The sequence below is a fragment of the Puma concolor genome, chromosome D2 (assembly GCF_028749965.1).
Source record: "Puma concolor isolate L17-30 chromosome D2, mPumCon1.1.hap2, whole genome shotgun sequence".
NCBI lineage: Eukaryota > Metazoa > Chordata > Mammalia > Carnivora > Felidae > Puma > Puma concolor.
In genome coordinates this window covers 22,485,519-22,503,137 of record NC_141677.1, presented here as the reverse complement: position 1 = coordinate 22,503,137, position 17,619 = coordinate 22,485,519, and the positions used below count along the sequence as shown (strand labels likewise).

At 46.7% G+C, this 17,619-nt stretch overlaps 1 protein-coding gene across 2 annotated transcripts in view; it reads left to right on the top strand.

Moving 5' to 3' along the window:
* The first annotated feature begins 330 nt into the window (after nt 1–330).
* The window catches only part of CCDC6 (coiled-coil domain containing 6), a 110,501-nt gene continuing 93,212 nt past the window's right edge, over nt 331–17,619 (top strand). The window contains exon 1 of one of the 2 annotated variants that reach the window (XM_086679760.1): nt 331–976. In XM_086679760.1, coding sequence (XP_086535886.1) covers nt 668–976 — 309 coding nt within the window. In that variant the 5' untranslated portion in view covers nt 331–667. The remainder of the gene's footprint in view (nt 977–17,619) is intronic. The other variant, XM_086679759.1, reaches the window with a different exon arrangement.

Sequence of the window (17,619 nt, the reverse complement as noted above, 5' to 3'; positions counted from 1 at the left end):
ACACGCAGTCGGCGGAAGACGGGGCCACGGCCCGGCCACGGCTGAATGCGGGAGCCGGCGTGACCTTTCCACGTGTCCCCGACACCTGCGAGGCTAGCGGGGCACCGGGTTTCCTTTTCCCGGGAGCCGGCGCGAGCCCGGAAGAGGCTGGGCGTCTGGGGGCTTAGGTCGGGGGGCCGGGAGGCCCTCCTTCGGAACACGTGCGGCCAGCGCGCAGCTGGTGCGAGGGCTGACCTGGCCTTCCCGCCCCGGCTGGGCCCGCGAGTTCCTGGCCCGCCGGCAGGCGCCGGGAGGCGGGCCGCGGCGGTGGCGGCGGGCGGGTCCCGGAGCTTTCGGCCAGCTCTTTAGGGCGGCCTAGCGAGCGCGCCAGGCCCGGCTGGAGCGAGCCCCAGTGCAGTACTGCCCGAGCCCGGGCGGGGTCTCTGTTCTCTGGCAGAGGAGGTCCCTTGGCAGCGGGAAGCTCCCTCTCTTTCTCTCGCCGCCGCTCGGAGTCTGCGCCCTGCTGCCAGGCGCCCAGCTCGGCGCTCCCCTGTGCTCGCCCGGCGCCCACTCATTCGCGGCCCGGCCTTCGTCGCCGCCGCCTCCCTGCTGCTGCTGCTGCTGCTGCTGCTCCTCCTCCTCCTCCTCCTCCTCCTCCTCCTCCTCCTTTCCCCAGCCCGCCGCGGCCATGGCGGACAGCGCCAGCGAGAGCGACACGGACGGGGCGGGGGGCAACAGCAGCAGCTCGGCCGCCATGCAGTCGTCCTGCTCATCGACCTCGGGCGGCGGCGGTGGCGGTGGCGGCGGGGGAGGCGGCGGCGGTGGGAAGTCGGGGGGCATTGTCATCTCGCCGTTCCGCCTGGAGGAGCTCACCAACCGCCTGGCCTCGCTGCAGCAGGAGAACAAGGTGCTGAAGATCGAGCTGGAGACCTACAAACTCAAGTGCAAGGCGCTGCAGGAGGAAAACCGCGACCTGCGCAAAGCCAGCGTGACCATCGTGAGTTGCTCCCCCGGGGGGCGCGCCGCGGCGCAGACCTCCGCCCGCCTCCGGGAGAGGTTGCACCTGGACCGGGCAGCCCCCGAACTCCCCGAGCCTTCCGGGGACCTGCAGCGAGCACACTCTGCCAAGAACTGCTGGCCCCTGGAGGGTCGGGGAGAGGGAGGTGTCCCTTTGGGGCCACGCGAGTCTGGCCTCCCTCAGGGGTCAGGCCCCTCGCGGGGTGCGGGAGAAAGCTGCTGGGACAACCACCCACATTCTCTTTTCGCCTCTGGGGAGGAGGCCCCTCCCGGGCAGTGCTGGAGACTGGTGGCGTGGCTGGGGGGCGGGGTGGGACTTTTTTTTTTTTTTTTTCCAGTCACAGCGTGCCTGATGTGTACGTCCAGAATCTGGGGACCCCTAGGCTGTGGGAGAGGGAGGAAGCCGGATTAGGTTCCGGGGGCCTGCCTTAGGGTGCGGGGGCTGCGTAGCTGGGCTGGGCACTTCGCTGGCATCTGTACGGCGCTAGCTTGATCGCCCGGGGAGGGGGCGGGAGAGAGTGGCTGGGAATCCGGGAAGTGGAGTTTTCTGGCCAGGATTGAGAGGGAAGGGCGGGTACCGGAGCTGATGCTCCCACCTCCGTTGGAAGTCCTTTCCTTGTTTCGGGTTGAGTGTAGGGGGTGCCAGCGGCAGTGCACAGCCTGGAGAATGCAGCATCTTACACTAAACCTGGACAGAGTGAAGGGTGTGCAGCTTGGACAGGCTGAAACCGTGAAGGGTATCGACTGACTCCTTTTCCCTTGCGGAGGAGGATGTACGTGTGTTTGCTTCATTGGTGGTGGAGTGTCTAGGGATATTTAGCCTCTGAGTCCAGATACTTGATGAGAGAACAGACTGTCTGTTCTGTTTCCACCTGGCGCCCGAGGCTCACCCGAAGAGGGTAAGATTAGGTGTGTAGTCTCCCTCCTAGCGAAGCAGGCGGTTAGAAAGGCCACTATAGCCATGATGAGGCGAAACATAATTGGAAAAAGTACACCGTGTGCTCTCACCTAATATCCCTGCCAGCTAGCCACATCATTAACATGCAGAATCCCCATACAGACAACTCTATTCAGATCAGAACAGTTTCCCAGCCAGGAGCTGAGAAGAAAATGTCAAGAAATCAAGGGCATAAATTACCATAGTTGCTGCACCATAGCTGATGAGACTGAACCTTCAGATGGAGAAAAAAGCATGAATTTGGGAATGGATCAAAGATGACAGTCTGGAAATGAAACGGGGCAAGTTTAGGATGCCCCTGTGCCAGAAAAAGTCTTCAGCAGAGAAGTGAGTGTGTATGTGTGAGTGGGTGTGTATGCTCCCCCAGTGCTAGCTCATACATGGGACCTGGATGGCATTCTGAATTTGCTTAAGAAGCAGATTTCCACCAAAGTTTCAGTGTGATTGGCAGCCTAAATAGAAATTGATTATAGAAAGACACTTTGCATGCTCAAATCCAGTCCTGGTGAATGGAATGGGAACAACATTCACGCGTTTCCAGACTGTCAAGTTCTTGAAGTGCCCTTTTGGTAGGAAGAGGGAGGAATTTGCAGAGGCAGCCACTTCCAAGCCTTCTCTAGCTTTCTTGGCCGAGAGAGAGGTCTCTGCTGAGTGGGGGTTTGAGAAGAGGGGGAAGTTGGTGGAAGCAGTTTATTTAAGGTTTGAGTTAGTAAATGAGAGGGTTAGTCTCTTGGAGAATGTGAACCATAGAAAGTAGTAAAACTTATATGAAACAGAATCTCTAGCCTCTTGTATACAGTGAGCAATTCAGGCTGTTTTTGTTTGTTTGGGAGAGAGGATTAGGGGTGGAGATACTGTGAAAGGGTATCTGTTTGACAGTTGACCGTATTATAAGTAGGTCTGTAAATTATACACAAACACGTTGGCTTCACATGGACAGATGTGTTCATTCCTGGTGCATAAGATCGGAGGCCTTCTGAACACTTGGTTTGACGAGTGTGTGAGGTGGTAGCTTTATTTCTTAGCACTTACCCTCAGCTAAAACTGACACCCCACCAGATATACTTTGTGAAATGTGGCCGTACTGAGTAGAGTTTTAATACTGTTTTAGATGACAGCCTACAAGTACCTTTTGGTACTCAGTTCTTCTTTGATCTCTAATTCATACTTTCAAGGAAACAAAAATGCTTGTGGTTTACCTGGTTCCTTAGTATTTGACAGGTGTTATTAAGGCAAATGCAGAGAAGAGTTCTTTTAAGCTTTTGAGAATTTTGGACCCAGGTTGTGTTGAAGTGGGCTTGACCTCTCATGTATGCAATACGGGAGGAGAGATGTGTGTGACTGTGTGAAATGGGTCTGTGGGTGTAAGGAGCCCATTGAACAATACTGTGTCGTAGTTTCTGTCAAGGTTAAGCTGGACGACTCCTAACAACTCTAAGTTAAACATAGTCCTTATTAGTAGCTGCCTAGAAAGTTTGTGATAAGGCCTATATTCAATTCAATGAAGGCCTTGCTAGATTTTTCATATTTTTGTTAATTTAAAGGGAAGATGGTGTCATAATCCTATTACTTGCTCTCCTGGCTCTTATTAGTTCCTTTACTTACAATATTAACTTTAATATTCTTGAGCATTAAAGGTGATTGTGAGTGTCTTTCCTTTTCCCTGCATATGTCCAGGAAGGTACACTGCTAATCAGCCACACTGTGGAAGAGTGTGGCTCTTTTTTTTTTTTTTTTTTTTTTTTTAGCAGCTTATCTTTTTAGAGTAGTTTTAGGTTTGCAGCAAAATTGAGGGGAAAGTACAGAGATTTCTCACGTATTCCTTGTCCTTCTCCTTCTCCTCCCCCATTATCAACACTCCCCACCAGAGTGGTGCATTTGTTCCAACTGATGAACCAACTTTGACCCATCATAATCACCCAAAGTCCTTAGTTTACATTAGGGTTCATCTTGGTGTTTGTACATTCTGTGGGTTTGGACAAATGTATAATGACACGTATCTACTATTGTAGTATCCTGCAGAGTAGACCAAGTACTTTAAAACTCCTCTGTGCTTTGCCTTCTCATCCCTCCCTAACCTAGCACCCACTGATCTTTTTTTACTGTCTTCATAGTAATCCATTAACCTGTGAAGGACTTAGTTGTTTCCAAGTTTTGGCAATTAAGAGTAGAGCTGCACCAGACATCTGTGTGCAGGGCTTTGTGTGGACAAAAGATTTCAGCTGTTTTGAGTAAATACCAAAGAGTGTAATTACTGGATTGTATGGTTAGAGTATTTTTGTTAAGCAACGGCTCAATTGTTTTTCCAAAGTGGCTGTACCATGTTGCATTCCTACCAGGAGTGAGTGAGCATTCCTGTTGATCCACATACTTGCCAGCTTTTGCTGTTGTCATTGTTTTGGATTTTGGCCATTCTGATAGGTGTGTAGGTACCTCATTGTTGTGCCCTCTTTTAAAAACCAGTCCAAAGGCTAGTAGAAATCTTAACTAGTGATCATTTCTGTGTATTTTGGTATATAAATGCTTACTTGGATCAAGCTACCTATTTAATAAAGGACTGGTTTCATGGGTCCCTGTTCTCAGCATCTGTATGATAAAGTTAAACATTATCTCTAGGGAAGAATCAACTGGATGAGGCCTTTCATCCGTGTGTCCAAGTGCCTGGTGCATCTGGGAGTCACGAGCTTGCCCCTAGTATGTTTTACTTGGGGCTTACGCGAAGAGTGGAATGTTTTGAGTGATTATCCAATTTCTCCCAGTAAATCAGCAGTGGAACCAGGATGCTGATTATAGCTCATAATTTCTTCTTTGGCGTGGAGAAAGTACACAAAAAACAAATGCTCAGTCAGTCTGTTGAATAGCTTTTATATGTTAGGCTAGATTTATCCTGCTTTTATTGTGGGTGAAAATGTAATTGGAGATGATCTGATTAATTGTAGTAAGAGGTGTCCAGGGGTGGTGATCTCTGAGATGAGGAAATGCTATAATGGGCGTTAGTTGGATGGTTTTACAGTTCTAGATGAGCTGCTAGTATTCTCAGTATAAGTGGAGCTTTCACCTGGCATGGCTAGTCTCTAAGGCGTATGCCTTTTCTAGACTGGTTCAGACCTAATAGCATGTGTCTGGTTTGAAAATAAAGGCCTAGTATTTGAGTATCTTTCTCTAACTATAAAGTTAGTTCTTTATTATAGAACTTTAGGGAAATACAGAATACAAAGGAATTTTGAAGTTACAGTAGAAAAACAGGTTTGTATGGCATGATTAGAAAGCCTGGCTATTTTAAACATCAACAGTGTAATGGTTTCATTAACCAATAAAATCTTCCATATAGTAAATGTTGTGGATTTAGGGTTATTTACTCTGGAAGCTTAATACACTATTTTCCATTTTTAAGACTTAATTTTGGCAGACTCTGAAGCTGTCAGATTGACATTGCCCTTGTAAAGAGGTGTGGTGTATGTCTTTTTTTGTTGTTGTTAAATTTTTTTTTTTCCCCGCTTAGATTCTTAATGGAAAACACCCAGCTTTAGACAGAACTTTGAGAACGTCTGACCTCACAGTTAGGTGTAATTGTACATGGTTCAGTTTTGTTACAAAGGCTATATGGTTAGCTTTCTTCTGCAGTTGAAATTCTTCATGTTGATGTCTCTTCTGTTTCATGTAATGTAATTGTATTTGATTAAAAAAACACAGAATGTTCGAGGAGATTGTGACAGTCTTTTGCAGTGTTCCTTTTGTTTTGCTGGGGTGGGAGAATCACCAGTACCTGGTTTGCAGTGACTCTTGTTCAAGACCAGAGACACTGGCCTACAGCAAAAATCTGAAACTAGTCATTGCCTGTTTAAAAACATTCAGTGGCTCTCCATTACCCTCTGGATCCAGGTAAACTTTCTGTGGTTTACCAGGCCCTTCTTGCTCTGGCCCCTGCTTGCTTCACACACCTACCCCTCAACGTCTAGAAGCTCTCACTTGGTTGAACTGCTAGTTGCTGGAATTTCAATAGGTCTCTCTGACTCCTCTGGGATAGACTTCCTGCCCTTAATCCTATCCCTGACTCCTCCCTTCCCTTCTACCTCGTAAATCCTAGTAGACTATACTACCTTTTCCACCCCCACCCCAGTGCGCATTGCCACTGCCTCTGTACCAGCCACACAGTGGGCTTTGTGCCCATTCATGTGCTCCCACAGGACCCATCTGTCACTCCCTCTACCACCCCATCACATAGATGCCCCTCAGCAGGGGTATACATTCTCCCAGGGGCAGATTTTGCTTTGTTCACTCCCATTTCTCAGTGCCTGGCATGTGGTAGATACTCAAGGGTATGTTGAGTTGACTCAGGAGGCCCTGGGTACTGCAGTGGTTGTTGTTTTGTGCCCATTCTGTCTTGTCCTTGTACTAATAGGGTCACTCTCCTGCTGCATGTGTTCTGAACAACAGCACATACGGGTTTCACAGGGGTTGGTTAAAGAGGCTAGATGGATGAATGAATACAGTGTATACTTTGGGGGACCATTACAATCAATGCAACCCAAGCTCTTGTTTTCTAAGGGTGGGTGAGGTTGTAGGTTACCTTGTAGCTATATCTAGATGTTCAAGATACACTTCACCTCTGAAAGGGGGACAAAGTGTCTTCAGTTTCACCTTTCCAAGGATTTTTGAGCCAGGCTTTTAGGGGGAAAATGTGGTTCTGTTGGCATGTTCAGATTTACCACTTCAGTTTTGGTAATGGTGACAGATCATTTCAGTGTTTTCTCATGACTTTCGTTAGTTTTGAAATGCCCCACAGCTGCCTCTGGGAAACAATGTGCTATCATGCATCTCTGCAAGTACCCGTGACCTGAAGCTCTATTTGGGGAAGTATCTGCAAAGGAGATTGGGAGACTTGGCTGAATCCTTGTAGATGTCCATGGGAGGCTTGCAGGGTGGAGTTGCAGGGGCTTGGTAATGGTGTCACACGCAGTGTGCTTGCATTTCTTCTTAAATGCCTTGCAGCGATCGTTGCATTTACACCTAGAAATGCTCATCTGACCTTTTCAACTACAGCCAGGCTGAACCAGGAGTAACCTTCCTCTTCCTCTTTCCCTCCCATACTTCTTCCCTCAGTGGGTAGGTGTTGCTTTTTGTTTTCAATCACAATGCAGCTGCTTTTAGATAGATTGAATTATTGTCAAAGCTGGTGAAGTCAGTGTTCACAGGTTCAGTGTGTTCTTGCTTGGTGGTGGTTGAAATTTTTTGACAGGGAAACTAATGCTCTGGAAAATGTTTCTAATCATCAGGATCTCAGAGTGGTGTTAACTTGCAAACTCTTCCTTCCCCAATATTGTCAAATTTTCTTATCTTTCATGGCTGTGAAACTCACAGCTGTGAGTTTTATTTCAGTGTTCATTCCAGTAAATTACAAACCTTACTTTGCAGAGGTGTTCTCATTTAGGTGAGAAGAATGTTCAAAAAAGGCTAATTGTTTGATTTATGGTTTATTTAGAAATAACCCACCCCCTTATTATTGGTCCCTAGCTCTAATGTATGGGGTACAGTTTAGTGATTAAAATTCATTATAATACTTATTTAATGATGGGAAATTTTCTGTGATTTCTTCCCCCCTTTGCCTTGTCAGTAAGGCACAAAATGGTATGTGAGGAGTACAGCCTGAAAAATAGGCACGATTCAACCTCCCAGTACTTCTCGGAGTACTGGCCTCCTGGGTGCCAGTGCTCTGAAGCACTCAGAAGCAGTGTAAGGGCTTCTCTAGCAGCTTCCCAAGCATTACACTGGACTTGCCGTCAGCTTGGCCCTGGCTTGCTGATGTAGCGAACTCAGCAGAGGAACAGCCATTCCCTCTCCAGCACTTTCCAGTCCAGAGAGTGGTGAAGTGCAGGTGCAAGCAAGAAAGGAGGTTCAGCAGACTCTTGTAGGGGTTCCAGGGAGGGCTATGTCACCCTCTTTGTCTTGTTGAGTCCCTTCAAGGGAAATGATGTGCCCTCTTCACTCACAGTTTAATTAGCTTGTAGTTGGTTTTATAAGGCCAAGATGGGGAGAACGGGTTGCTCAGTTTGTCTATGTTGTGAGGTGGTACTGGTAGGTTTTTGTTTGTTTTTAATTTTCTTTTTTGTTTTTGCGGTGATTGAAAAGAAATGCCACTGATGTCTTAATTTTATAATTTGCATCTGCTGGTAGATCTAGGTGGTTTTTCCTCTATTCCTGTTATGCCCTGAGGCCCACCCACATTCCTTTCATGGAATACTGTTGGATGGATCGTATTTCCTAAGTCTTTAATCCCAAACCATGTGAAAGTAAAGACTTCATACAGTAAAGTTAATTAGAGATACTAGTTTATGGGCAATTCCAAATTCCAGTTTTTTTTTTTTTTGTTTTTTTTGTTTTTTTTTCTTTAAGCAGTGTTGATTGACGGGATAATCTTCCATGCATCTGTTCCAGATCAGACCAGCCTCCTGTGGGTGCCAGGTGTGTGTCCAGGGTGATCTGGCTAATACCCTCCAGGGCATCTCAGGGCACTTCGGATCAGATGAGGCCACTTGGTACTGAGGAGCAGAGTTAGGATATTTAGCCAGACATTGGTCATGATTCAAAAAAGTTTTCCATAGAAGGAAAGAGGAAAGTGACAGAGTGAAAACAACATGGAAGTCTGTATGAGCTAAAGAAAGTTCTTCGAAATCTAGTACCTGCAGTAGATTAAACACTTCATGTGTTGCTTTCCTAAGCAAAGAGTCTTTTTTGTGCAGTTGGCTTTTTGTGACTGAATTAGAAAGGTTAAAATAGTCTTGAGAAAAATAATTTATTTGGTGTTTAATTATAGAAAGAGCTTCTCAACTTGTGACATTATTTTCATGTAAGTGGTGATTGTTTTTCTGTTATCCTAATATACCAACTCAAATAATAACTTTTATTCTATTGAGATTTTTGTTTTTGGTGTTTTTTTTTTTTTTTCCTTTTTTTTTTTGGTCTTCACTAGACAGGCCTTAATTTATCTAAACAAAGACATTTGCTGAGAGTCAAAACATTGTGTCTCTGCTTCATTTAGGAGCTTCTGATTATAGAAACACTAAAATTTGAGGAGAAAAAGTTGGCTAGATGCTTTTAACATCTTTGCTAACCAGAGTACAATTTAAACATATACACCATAGTGGCGCCTGGGTGGCGCAGTCGGTTAATCGTCTGACTTCAGCTCAGGTCATGATCTTGCAGTTTGTGAGTTCGAGCCCACTCAGGATCAGTGCTGACAGCAGGGAGCTTGCTTGGGGTTCTCTCTCTCCCTATCTCTCTCTTTGCCCCTCCCCCCCCCATACACTTTTCAAAATAAATAAATAAACATTAAAAAAATACAGTAAAATATACACAACATTAAGTTACCAGTTTAACCATAAGTGTACAATCCAGTGGCATTAAATGCATTCACAGTGTTGTGCAACCATTACCATTATCCATTTCCAGAACTTACTATCCCAAACAGAAACTGTCTCTATTAAATAATACCTCCTCATTTCCCTTTACCTCTAGGCCCTAATAACCTCTATTCTTAGTGACTTAAAAATTACTTTTAAAAATTTTTTAAAGGAAAAGTTTATAGTGATCTACAAAAGCAGCTAGCTGTTTTTTATTATCCTGGTGTTAAAGTTATGAATTGGGACTGAAAAGATTTTAAAGTGCTGTTGTTATCTTGCTCTGTCTCCAGTTTTTATTGTTATTGGGGCTTTCCCTCATCTGGTTTTCTGTCATTCAGCAAACATGGATGGTACCCCAGCCCTGGGCTCAGCACTTTTGGTCCTACTTTGCATTTAGAGGAGGCACCCTCTCAAGAACCTTGGGAGGGAGTAACCCACTGTCAGGGGATAGGACTTTACCCTGACTCCTCATCAATCATGGGTGCTTTTTTTTTTTTTTTTTTTTTTTAAATTTAAATTTTGTATTTTTTACAATTAATTAACTTTTAAAAAGATTTTATTTTTTATTTTTATTTTTTAATTTTTTTTCAACGTTTATTTATTTTTGGGACAGAGAGAGACAGAGCATGAACAGGGGAGGGGCAGAGAGAGAGGGAGACACAGAATCGGAAGCAGGCTCCAGGCTCCGAGCCATCAGCCCAGAGCCTGACGCGGGGCTCGAACTCACGGACCGCGAGATCGTGACCTGGCTGAAGTCGGACGCTTAACCGACTGCGCCACCCAGGCGCCCCTAAAAAGATTTTATTTTTAAGTGATGTCTACACCCAGCGTGGGACTCAACCCTGAGATCGAGTCCCGTGCTCCACCTACTGAACTACCCAGGCGCCCCTCTTTGTGTGTGTGTGTGTGTGTGTGTGTGTTGCAAGCATTTAATTTCCTTGATGGCATTTTGAATAGAGATCACAATTTAAGAAAGGTTGAAAAAACCCAAAAGATTGAAAAAATTAATTAACAATTCTTATTTACCAGCATTGCTCTATTTCCAAAGCAGATTGTGTTGCTGTGATAACAGCTAATATTCATGCAGCACTTACTGTGGGATTAGGTACTGTTGGGAGGGATCTGCTTGTATTTTCTTATTTAACCCTTAGCACCATCCTGTGGGGTCAGTACTGCTGTAATGCATTGCTATGCAGGTTTAGGCTCAGAGAAGTTATATAACTTGCCAGCTTTCCAACGCAGGCCGCGGGTGGAGCGGGGGGAGGGGGGGGGGGGGGGCGGAATTTGAATGCAGGCCTGTCCTCAGAGCATAAGTGCAGGGTGCACAGCCTGGGGAGGGTGGGGTATAAGTCAATTTATGATCAGTTTTGTCTTTATTTTGTTGTGGGCGTTTTCCTCCTCGTTTTCTGCACTCCTGTTCCTTCAGTGAGAGCAGTCACCGCTGCCCTGTCACCACAGCAAATTCCCGGGATGCCAGGCCTAAGGGAGTGAGTGTTTCCAGGGTAGCAGACTCCCTGCCTTGGAAGAGAAATGGTGATGGGAGGGGGCAGCCTGTGGCCTATCCAGGGAACCCTGGTAGGTTGCCCCTGTGCTTCTAGCACAGCCATCTGGGCTCCCCTCTTCTCCCTCCCTTTGCTCCTGTCCCAGTCTGGACTTTGTACTTCTTTGTACTTCTTTTATAACCTCTACTTAAAAATAGTCTGACAAGCGCAGTCATAGTGGATTTTTTTTCTTTTTTAAACAAACGTATTGATCACCTGCTGTATACTAGGCAATGTGCCATATATATCAGTGGGATGAGACAGCACTTGGGAAGTTGGTGAAGGACCCCGGACTCAATCTGCAAGTGGGGACCGTAGTCCAGGCTGTGATTTTTAAGCTACAGCCTGAAGGATAAATGGAAGTTAATCTAGAGGAAGATGGGGGCAGAGGCGTGGCAAGAGGGGCATTCCTCCCTGACTCAGAACCTGAGTGTTGGGGAGAGGAGGCAAACTGGGGAGGAGAGCAGGACCCTGCTAGGCAAGCCTGGTGGGTGCCATTTCTGGCTCCCCTCCAGGAGCTGACTGCAGAAGGGGGGGTGGGGAGGGGGCAGGGGAACAATAGGAACAGTTCTGTATTTTCATAATCTGCTCTGGCTGCTTGGTGCCGACATTTCTTCGTGTTTTCTTCCTAAGCTATTTGAGGGCACGTACTTTGTCATTTATCACCTGTGAGATGATCTGTCTTATTCCATGGTGGTAGCTACATGGTACTCTCTTTTACTGTGTGCCTGGTACATTTCAAAACACTTTTTGTGGGAACTCCTAGCAACCCTTTGCCATCTCCACGTCTCGGAGGAAGAAATGAGGTGTAGGTGTCAGTGACACCTTGAGGGTCAGAGTAAGTGGTAGAAACGGGATTTGAACATAGGCAATCTGAGGGTACCTCACATGCGACTGGTGCAGAAAAGTTCTGCCATTTGAAGGATCATTTTTCCCACAGCCTTGACGCTGTAGGAGATGCTCCGTAAACTTTGTGGGATTTGTTTTGGGGGTGCCCAGGTTTTCATAAACTCTAATGGAGTATGACAAGCTTAGAGTAAAGTGCACAAGGTTTGAATGCACAAATTTATGCTGCATGAACTTACAAATGAATTCACCAGTGTAATCATCACCCTGCTCAAGCTACATGCTATTATCATTTCCTTCACCAACCTACCCTGTCCTCTGTTCTAGTCCTCACACCCCAGAAAATAACCTTGCACTGACTTCTGTCACTGTAGATTTGTTTTGCTTATTTTTAAACTTCCCATAAGTGGTTTTATACGGAACGTTTTTATTGCGTGTCTGGATTCTCTGCTTTGATATCCTAGTTTGTATATTTACTGATATTAAACAGTATCTCTGTTGTTGCATATAGAGGTAGGGTTTTTTAAAGCTGTGCAGTATCCCCATTTTGTGTGTCTGTGGAACTGTTCTGGCGTGTGCCCTCTGGGTCACCCCACCCCTTCCCTCAGCAGTGCTCACTGGGCAGTGGGAAAGGAGGGTGGCACACCAGAGGATGCGAGGCCCTGCGGGACGTGGCTCCCAGTCATTGGAGGCTCCGGCCACCTTACTAGCTAAGTTACATTGCGTTCAGAGCCTGTGAACCTTGGTGGGCTTACTACCTTCTTTAGCATACCTCTATCCTACTGCTGTTGTAGGTGTAAAATGAGAGCATGCACATCAGAGTGTTTTGATAATTTGTGAACTAATATTCCTGTGGAATATGGTATTTAGATTATTAGTACCCCCATACTTCCTATTGTTTTCCAAAATATATTACAGAATCAAAACTTTTCTTCGTAAGATGGTGTTATGAAAATAACATCTGGAAAGCTGAGGGGGGAGGCGATTGAGGCCCCAAGCCCTGAGCTGTCTGGAGGCCTTAAGTTGGGGAGCTCTGCATCCTGGCTTTTTAGGGCCTGTGTTTCTCTGGCAGTTTGGGATGCCTGGGAACCTGGCCGATTTCCTAGGGTTTGGTGAGTCAGGAGTAAGCCAGCCTGTGTGGTGGCGTAAAAATAAAAGGAGAGCAAGAGGCAAACATGTTTCCTAAAAGAGATGCATTTTTCCTTGTAGGTCGGTTGTAGGGCTCTTTCCGTCATTTCTTGAAATAGGAGCCGACGTGTGCCTTTTCCTAGTTTTCTGTCTTTAGCACTGTGGGCAGCAGACAGTCAAAGCTTGCTTCTCTGTTTTGTGACTTCTGACCCTGTTTCAAGGGAGTGTGGATTCCAGAGGGTGGGCTTTGATGGCTGAGACACCAGTGCCACTCCTGTTTAGCTGCTGGTCTAAAGAACAGAAGCCAAAACATGAATGTCTTTGAAATTGACTGACTTTGCAGGTTTGCGGTTCCTGAATGATGAAGGACAGCTCCAGCTTGTGAGCCAGGACCAGTCTGTGGGAGGCCGGTAGTTTTCTGTCTGCAGGGGACTCCTCAAGTGACCTGTACTCTTTCTGTTGCCTCTGGATCTTTCTCTCTAGCAATAGAAATGGGACTTTTTGAAGGTTGAAGGAACATGCTTTTCACCAGGGCACGGTTGTGGTTTTATTGTCCCAGTGTGAAGGCTTTTGGTATAATGGAAGGGGGGCAAGGAGGACAGTTGGTATAATTCAGGGACTCAGCTAGCATTGTAAATAAGTTAAAGTAAGCCTTCTTGAACCCAGGAAAGCCCTTACTACTTTTGCTGAGGAGGTGTGGCCATAAGCCAAGACTGTTGGGAGTCTTTTGGTCTGTCTCAGTCCCCCTCCCAAAGTACTTTGAATGCCTTCCCATTCTTTTTCAGGTAAGGGAGATTAGCACTAATGACTTTAATCCTTTATTTGGTTCGCTCTTGCTTGGCCCAGAGCCCTGTAGCTCTGGGTCATTGGAATTTCTGTTGGGTGATGTGAAAAGGCAATTGGAATTCACTTGTTAGCCCACAGATGAAAACCATTAGGCTTTGCCATACAGCACTGCCACAGTGTATTCTTTCTCTAGTTCTCACTTTCCTGTGGGTCCCACTGCTCACCTTTTTCATTTTTATGCTCTCAATTTTATGTGTTGCAGAACAGCATTCTCCGCTAGGCCATCTGTGTGGATTATCCCTCCTTTCAGTTTTATTCATAAGCTCCTTTGTTTTTCCACCCCAAGGTTCTTTGAGTGAACTTGATATAATGGAGAGAGATTTGGAAACCAGACAGGGTTGCCAGATTTGGCAAATAAAAACAGGATGAGGAACCATATTTGAATTTCAGATAAACAATGAATACTTTTTTAGTATATGTATGTTCCAAGTGTTGCATGGAACTAGGTATACTAAGAAATTATATGAAATGCAGATTTAATGACGCATCCTGTATTTTATCCAGCAGTCTTAAAACCCATAGGACCTAAAAATATCTCCATTTTGCTTCTTCCTGGTTCTGTGATCATTTGGCCTTTTATCTGACCCCAAAGACAACATGCCTTCTTTAAAAACAGATCATATTATCTTAGCTCTCAGGTTTGCCTCATGAATGAGGTGACTTCTGAAAGCCCTCAGGACACAGGCAGCACGTGACTTCCTTTTCCCTCTTTGTCCAGTTATTATGGATTGGCCCATCTTCTTTTTCTTTCACAAAGCCAACCCAGTGCCCTTTCCTTAGTGTGGCTTGTCGGGGTTTTCAGGACCTCAGCCCTTCTTCTTCCTCAACTACTCTGTTTGCTTTCACTTTTTCTGCCCTTCCACCACCCACGCATTTATTTGTTCCTCTCTGGAAGCCACCTTTGTGTGCCTCAGGTGTCCCTTCTCTTTGGCCATGTGTTACCAACCCTCTCATTTCATTTCTCCTTTCCTTCTCAACCTGAGATGGCATGGGAAGAATGGGGCCTCTTGGCTTCTCACAGTTCCTGGGGCCAGGCGACGATCGTGTATTATTTTGGGGCCTCAGTCTTCTCCTGTTCCCTGGGAAGGCTTGTTTAGGATTCAGGGATGACTCACTGGCAGCCTGCGTGTGGCCCACAGCGAGTGGTTTAGCTTTGGAGATTTAGAAGACTTCTGAAAGAGAATGTGGTGGGACAGGCACGGATGCTCAGGTTGTCTTGGGCATCACTTCTGCTGCTTCTCACGCCTACAGCAGCTGCACTTGCTTATTTCCTTCCTGTTCCGAAGGCACTTGGATTGGAGACCCTGGAGCTATGCTGTGGATAGTGACTGATGGCACTGTGCGCCCTGTTTAATTGAGTTAGCTCCGGAAACAAAGCCACAGGGCACAATCGCGCCACTTTACAGGCTGAGGGAGCTGAGGTCTGGGGTCAGTCAGCTCGTAGGTGGTGGGGCCAGGACTTGGCAGCCTGCCTCTGGAGCCCCTGCTCTTAGCCACTGGGTTGTATTCCTGCAGCTATAAGGGTCTGTGAAATTTCTTGTAGGAGCTGGGAACATAGCACAGTTTTGTTTTTTAAATTCATAACCTTAGTCCTTGGCCTGTTGTCTGGGAAGTTGCTGTAATTCATGGGTGGTGAATCCGTAGAATCAGTTTCCTCTCAAAAGCATCCTTCTTACTGTCCCTTAAAGATGTTTCTGAGAGTTTTCTTGTGACCTTCTTCTAACTTTTAAAAGATTATGAGGTATCCTTGGTGTTTATTTAACTCAGCCGATTTTGGATATCTACCAAGTGCTGGCTCTACGCTTGAGACGTCCTTTTAGGAGCACGGCGGGGTATGATGAATAACTGAGTGCCTGGCCCAGAGCTAAGGGCATCGGAAGCCCAAGCAGACCTGGGGCCTGCTGTGAAGAGGCTGAGAGGCTGGTGGGAGAGACTGGTGAGAAAGCAGCGACCATGGCACAGTTGAAGGAAGATGGCGAGTCACCCATGCAGGGCTCACACAGTAAAGAGGAAACTGTGGAACGAGAGGAAGCGGATGTAATCCAGGGCCTGGTTGCCCCAGTAGGGGAGCTGTAGAGAAGACCACTCCTTGGGGGTGCAGAGAGTTTGGAACAGCAGGATATCACTCCCATCCTCCTCTGGAGGACAGAGGGAGGAGGAAGTGTTATCAACCCAGGGGCAGGGGGCACCAAGAGAAAGCTGGAGCCAGCTGGGCCTTGAGACAGGAATGCTGCCTAGGGTGGATAAGAAGGGGAAGAACACCCCGATTCTCCCTTCTCCCAGCCTCCAGTCTCTTGCCAGTACCTCTGCCTGGCTACACCCAGGGGCAGTTAGCTGGCTTCAGGGGACTGGGAGTTTCAGCCTTCAGAGGTCACCCCGTGCAGAGTGGGAGGAGGACAGTGGGGATCTGGGGCCAGTCAGACCTGGGACTGGCTCAGGAAGAAATGAAAATGGAATGGCTATGTTTGGCCTGGGCTGTCGTCGAACACTTCACAGATGACAGAGTGTTGGCGGACTTGTAGGTTTTCATTTCCCCAGGAGGATGTGAGTGAAGGACATGCCAGGGAGATCTGCATGGACGGAGGCATGGCCGCTGGAAACCACAGGCTCCGCTTGTAGCAGCTCCTCCAGCTCTGAATGGCTGAATTGACACTTGCGGCCTTTCCTGTGTGTCTTTCTTGAGCCTCAGAAGCCCCTCTCCTAGAATGCTTTCTTGTGTGTCCATGTCGTCCTTTATGGCTGACATGAATTTTCTCACAGAGGAGAGACAGGTGGGGAGCTGACACCTTGAATATCCTCAAGACCAGCCGCTTCTGATAGAGCATGCGGCATTCAACAGTGGGAAACAGCTCGGGATGACTGGCCAGCACCAGAAAGGAGTTCACGGCCAGTGGCAGTCCTGTCACGGGCCCCAGGGCTCTGATGAGGAGGCTGATGCCTTGGGAGGAAAAATAGCTGCTCAAGTTAGTGGCTTAGTGGCCTTGTCTCCCTGCTGAATGTCTGGCACTCGATCATGCTGTTAGAATACATTTCTCACATTCTCCTGCTGTGAAATTTGTTTTTATGATGTTAGAGGATTTTGTTTAAACTTTTATTATGGAAAATTTTAAGCATACACAAAAGGAAAGTGAATTTGCAAACCATCCAGCTTGACCAATTATCAACATGTGGTCAGTCTTGAGATTGTTTCACCTATAAATAGTTGAGTTTGCATCGCTGATAAGGATTTATAACCACATACCATTATGTATCACATCTAAGAAAAAAAGTATTTCCTGTAGTAAATTTGTGTTTGAAAGGTAAACAGGAGAGACTTTTCTGGAATCAAACGTGTTATCCTTGCTTCTCTGCTTTAAGCCTGTACCCCTGTGCCTTGAGCCTGCTAGCCCTAGATCTAAATCTCTTCCTGCTAAGTGTGCTGGCAGCTGGTATTGGGACCTTTTACCTGCTGCTCTGCTTCTTGGTGCTTAGTCCCCAAGCATCCCAATTATGTGTTCTGCTCTCAGGAAGGTATGCAGTCTGGCTTCCCAGCCCTCATGTTGCCCAGTGGTGTGGACTTCTGGTCACTGTCTGGTGTGTGTGCGGCAAGAATCACAGCTTTTGCAGGTCTGCTGCAAGGAGGTATGAAGTGAGGCGTCCTTTGCAGTCTTCCCTGGCTTTTCGCTAAGAAGTGTCTGATGAGCTTTCTGGAGAAATCATGCCTTAGGAAGATGGGCTGGCATCTAGGGCTTCTAGAAAGTCTGGTGTAGTGTCTTACGTGAAGCCACGCAGGGCTGGAGAGCACCAGACAGGAAGCTGTGGGCAGTGTGTGCAGACAGATGTCTTCTGGACAGGTAGAAAAATGAGCATCTTTGCCCAGAGTCTGCAGCTCTGAAATCTGCAGCTTGTGCAGCAGATACAGAAT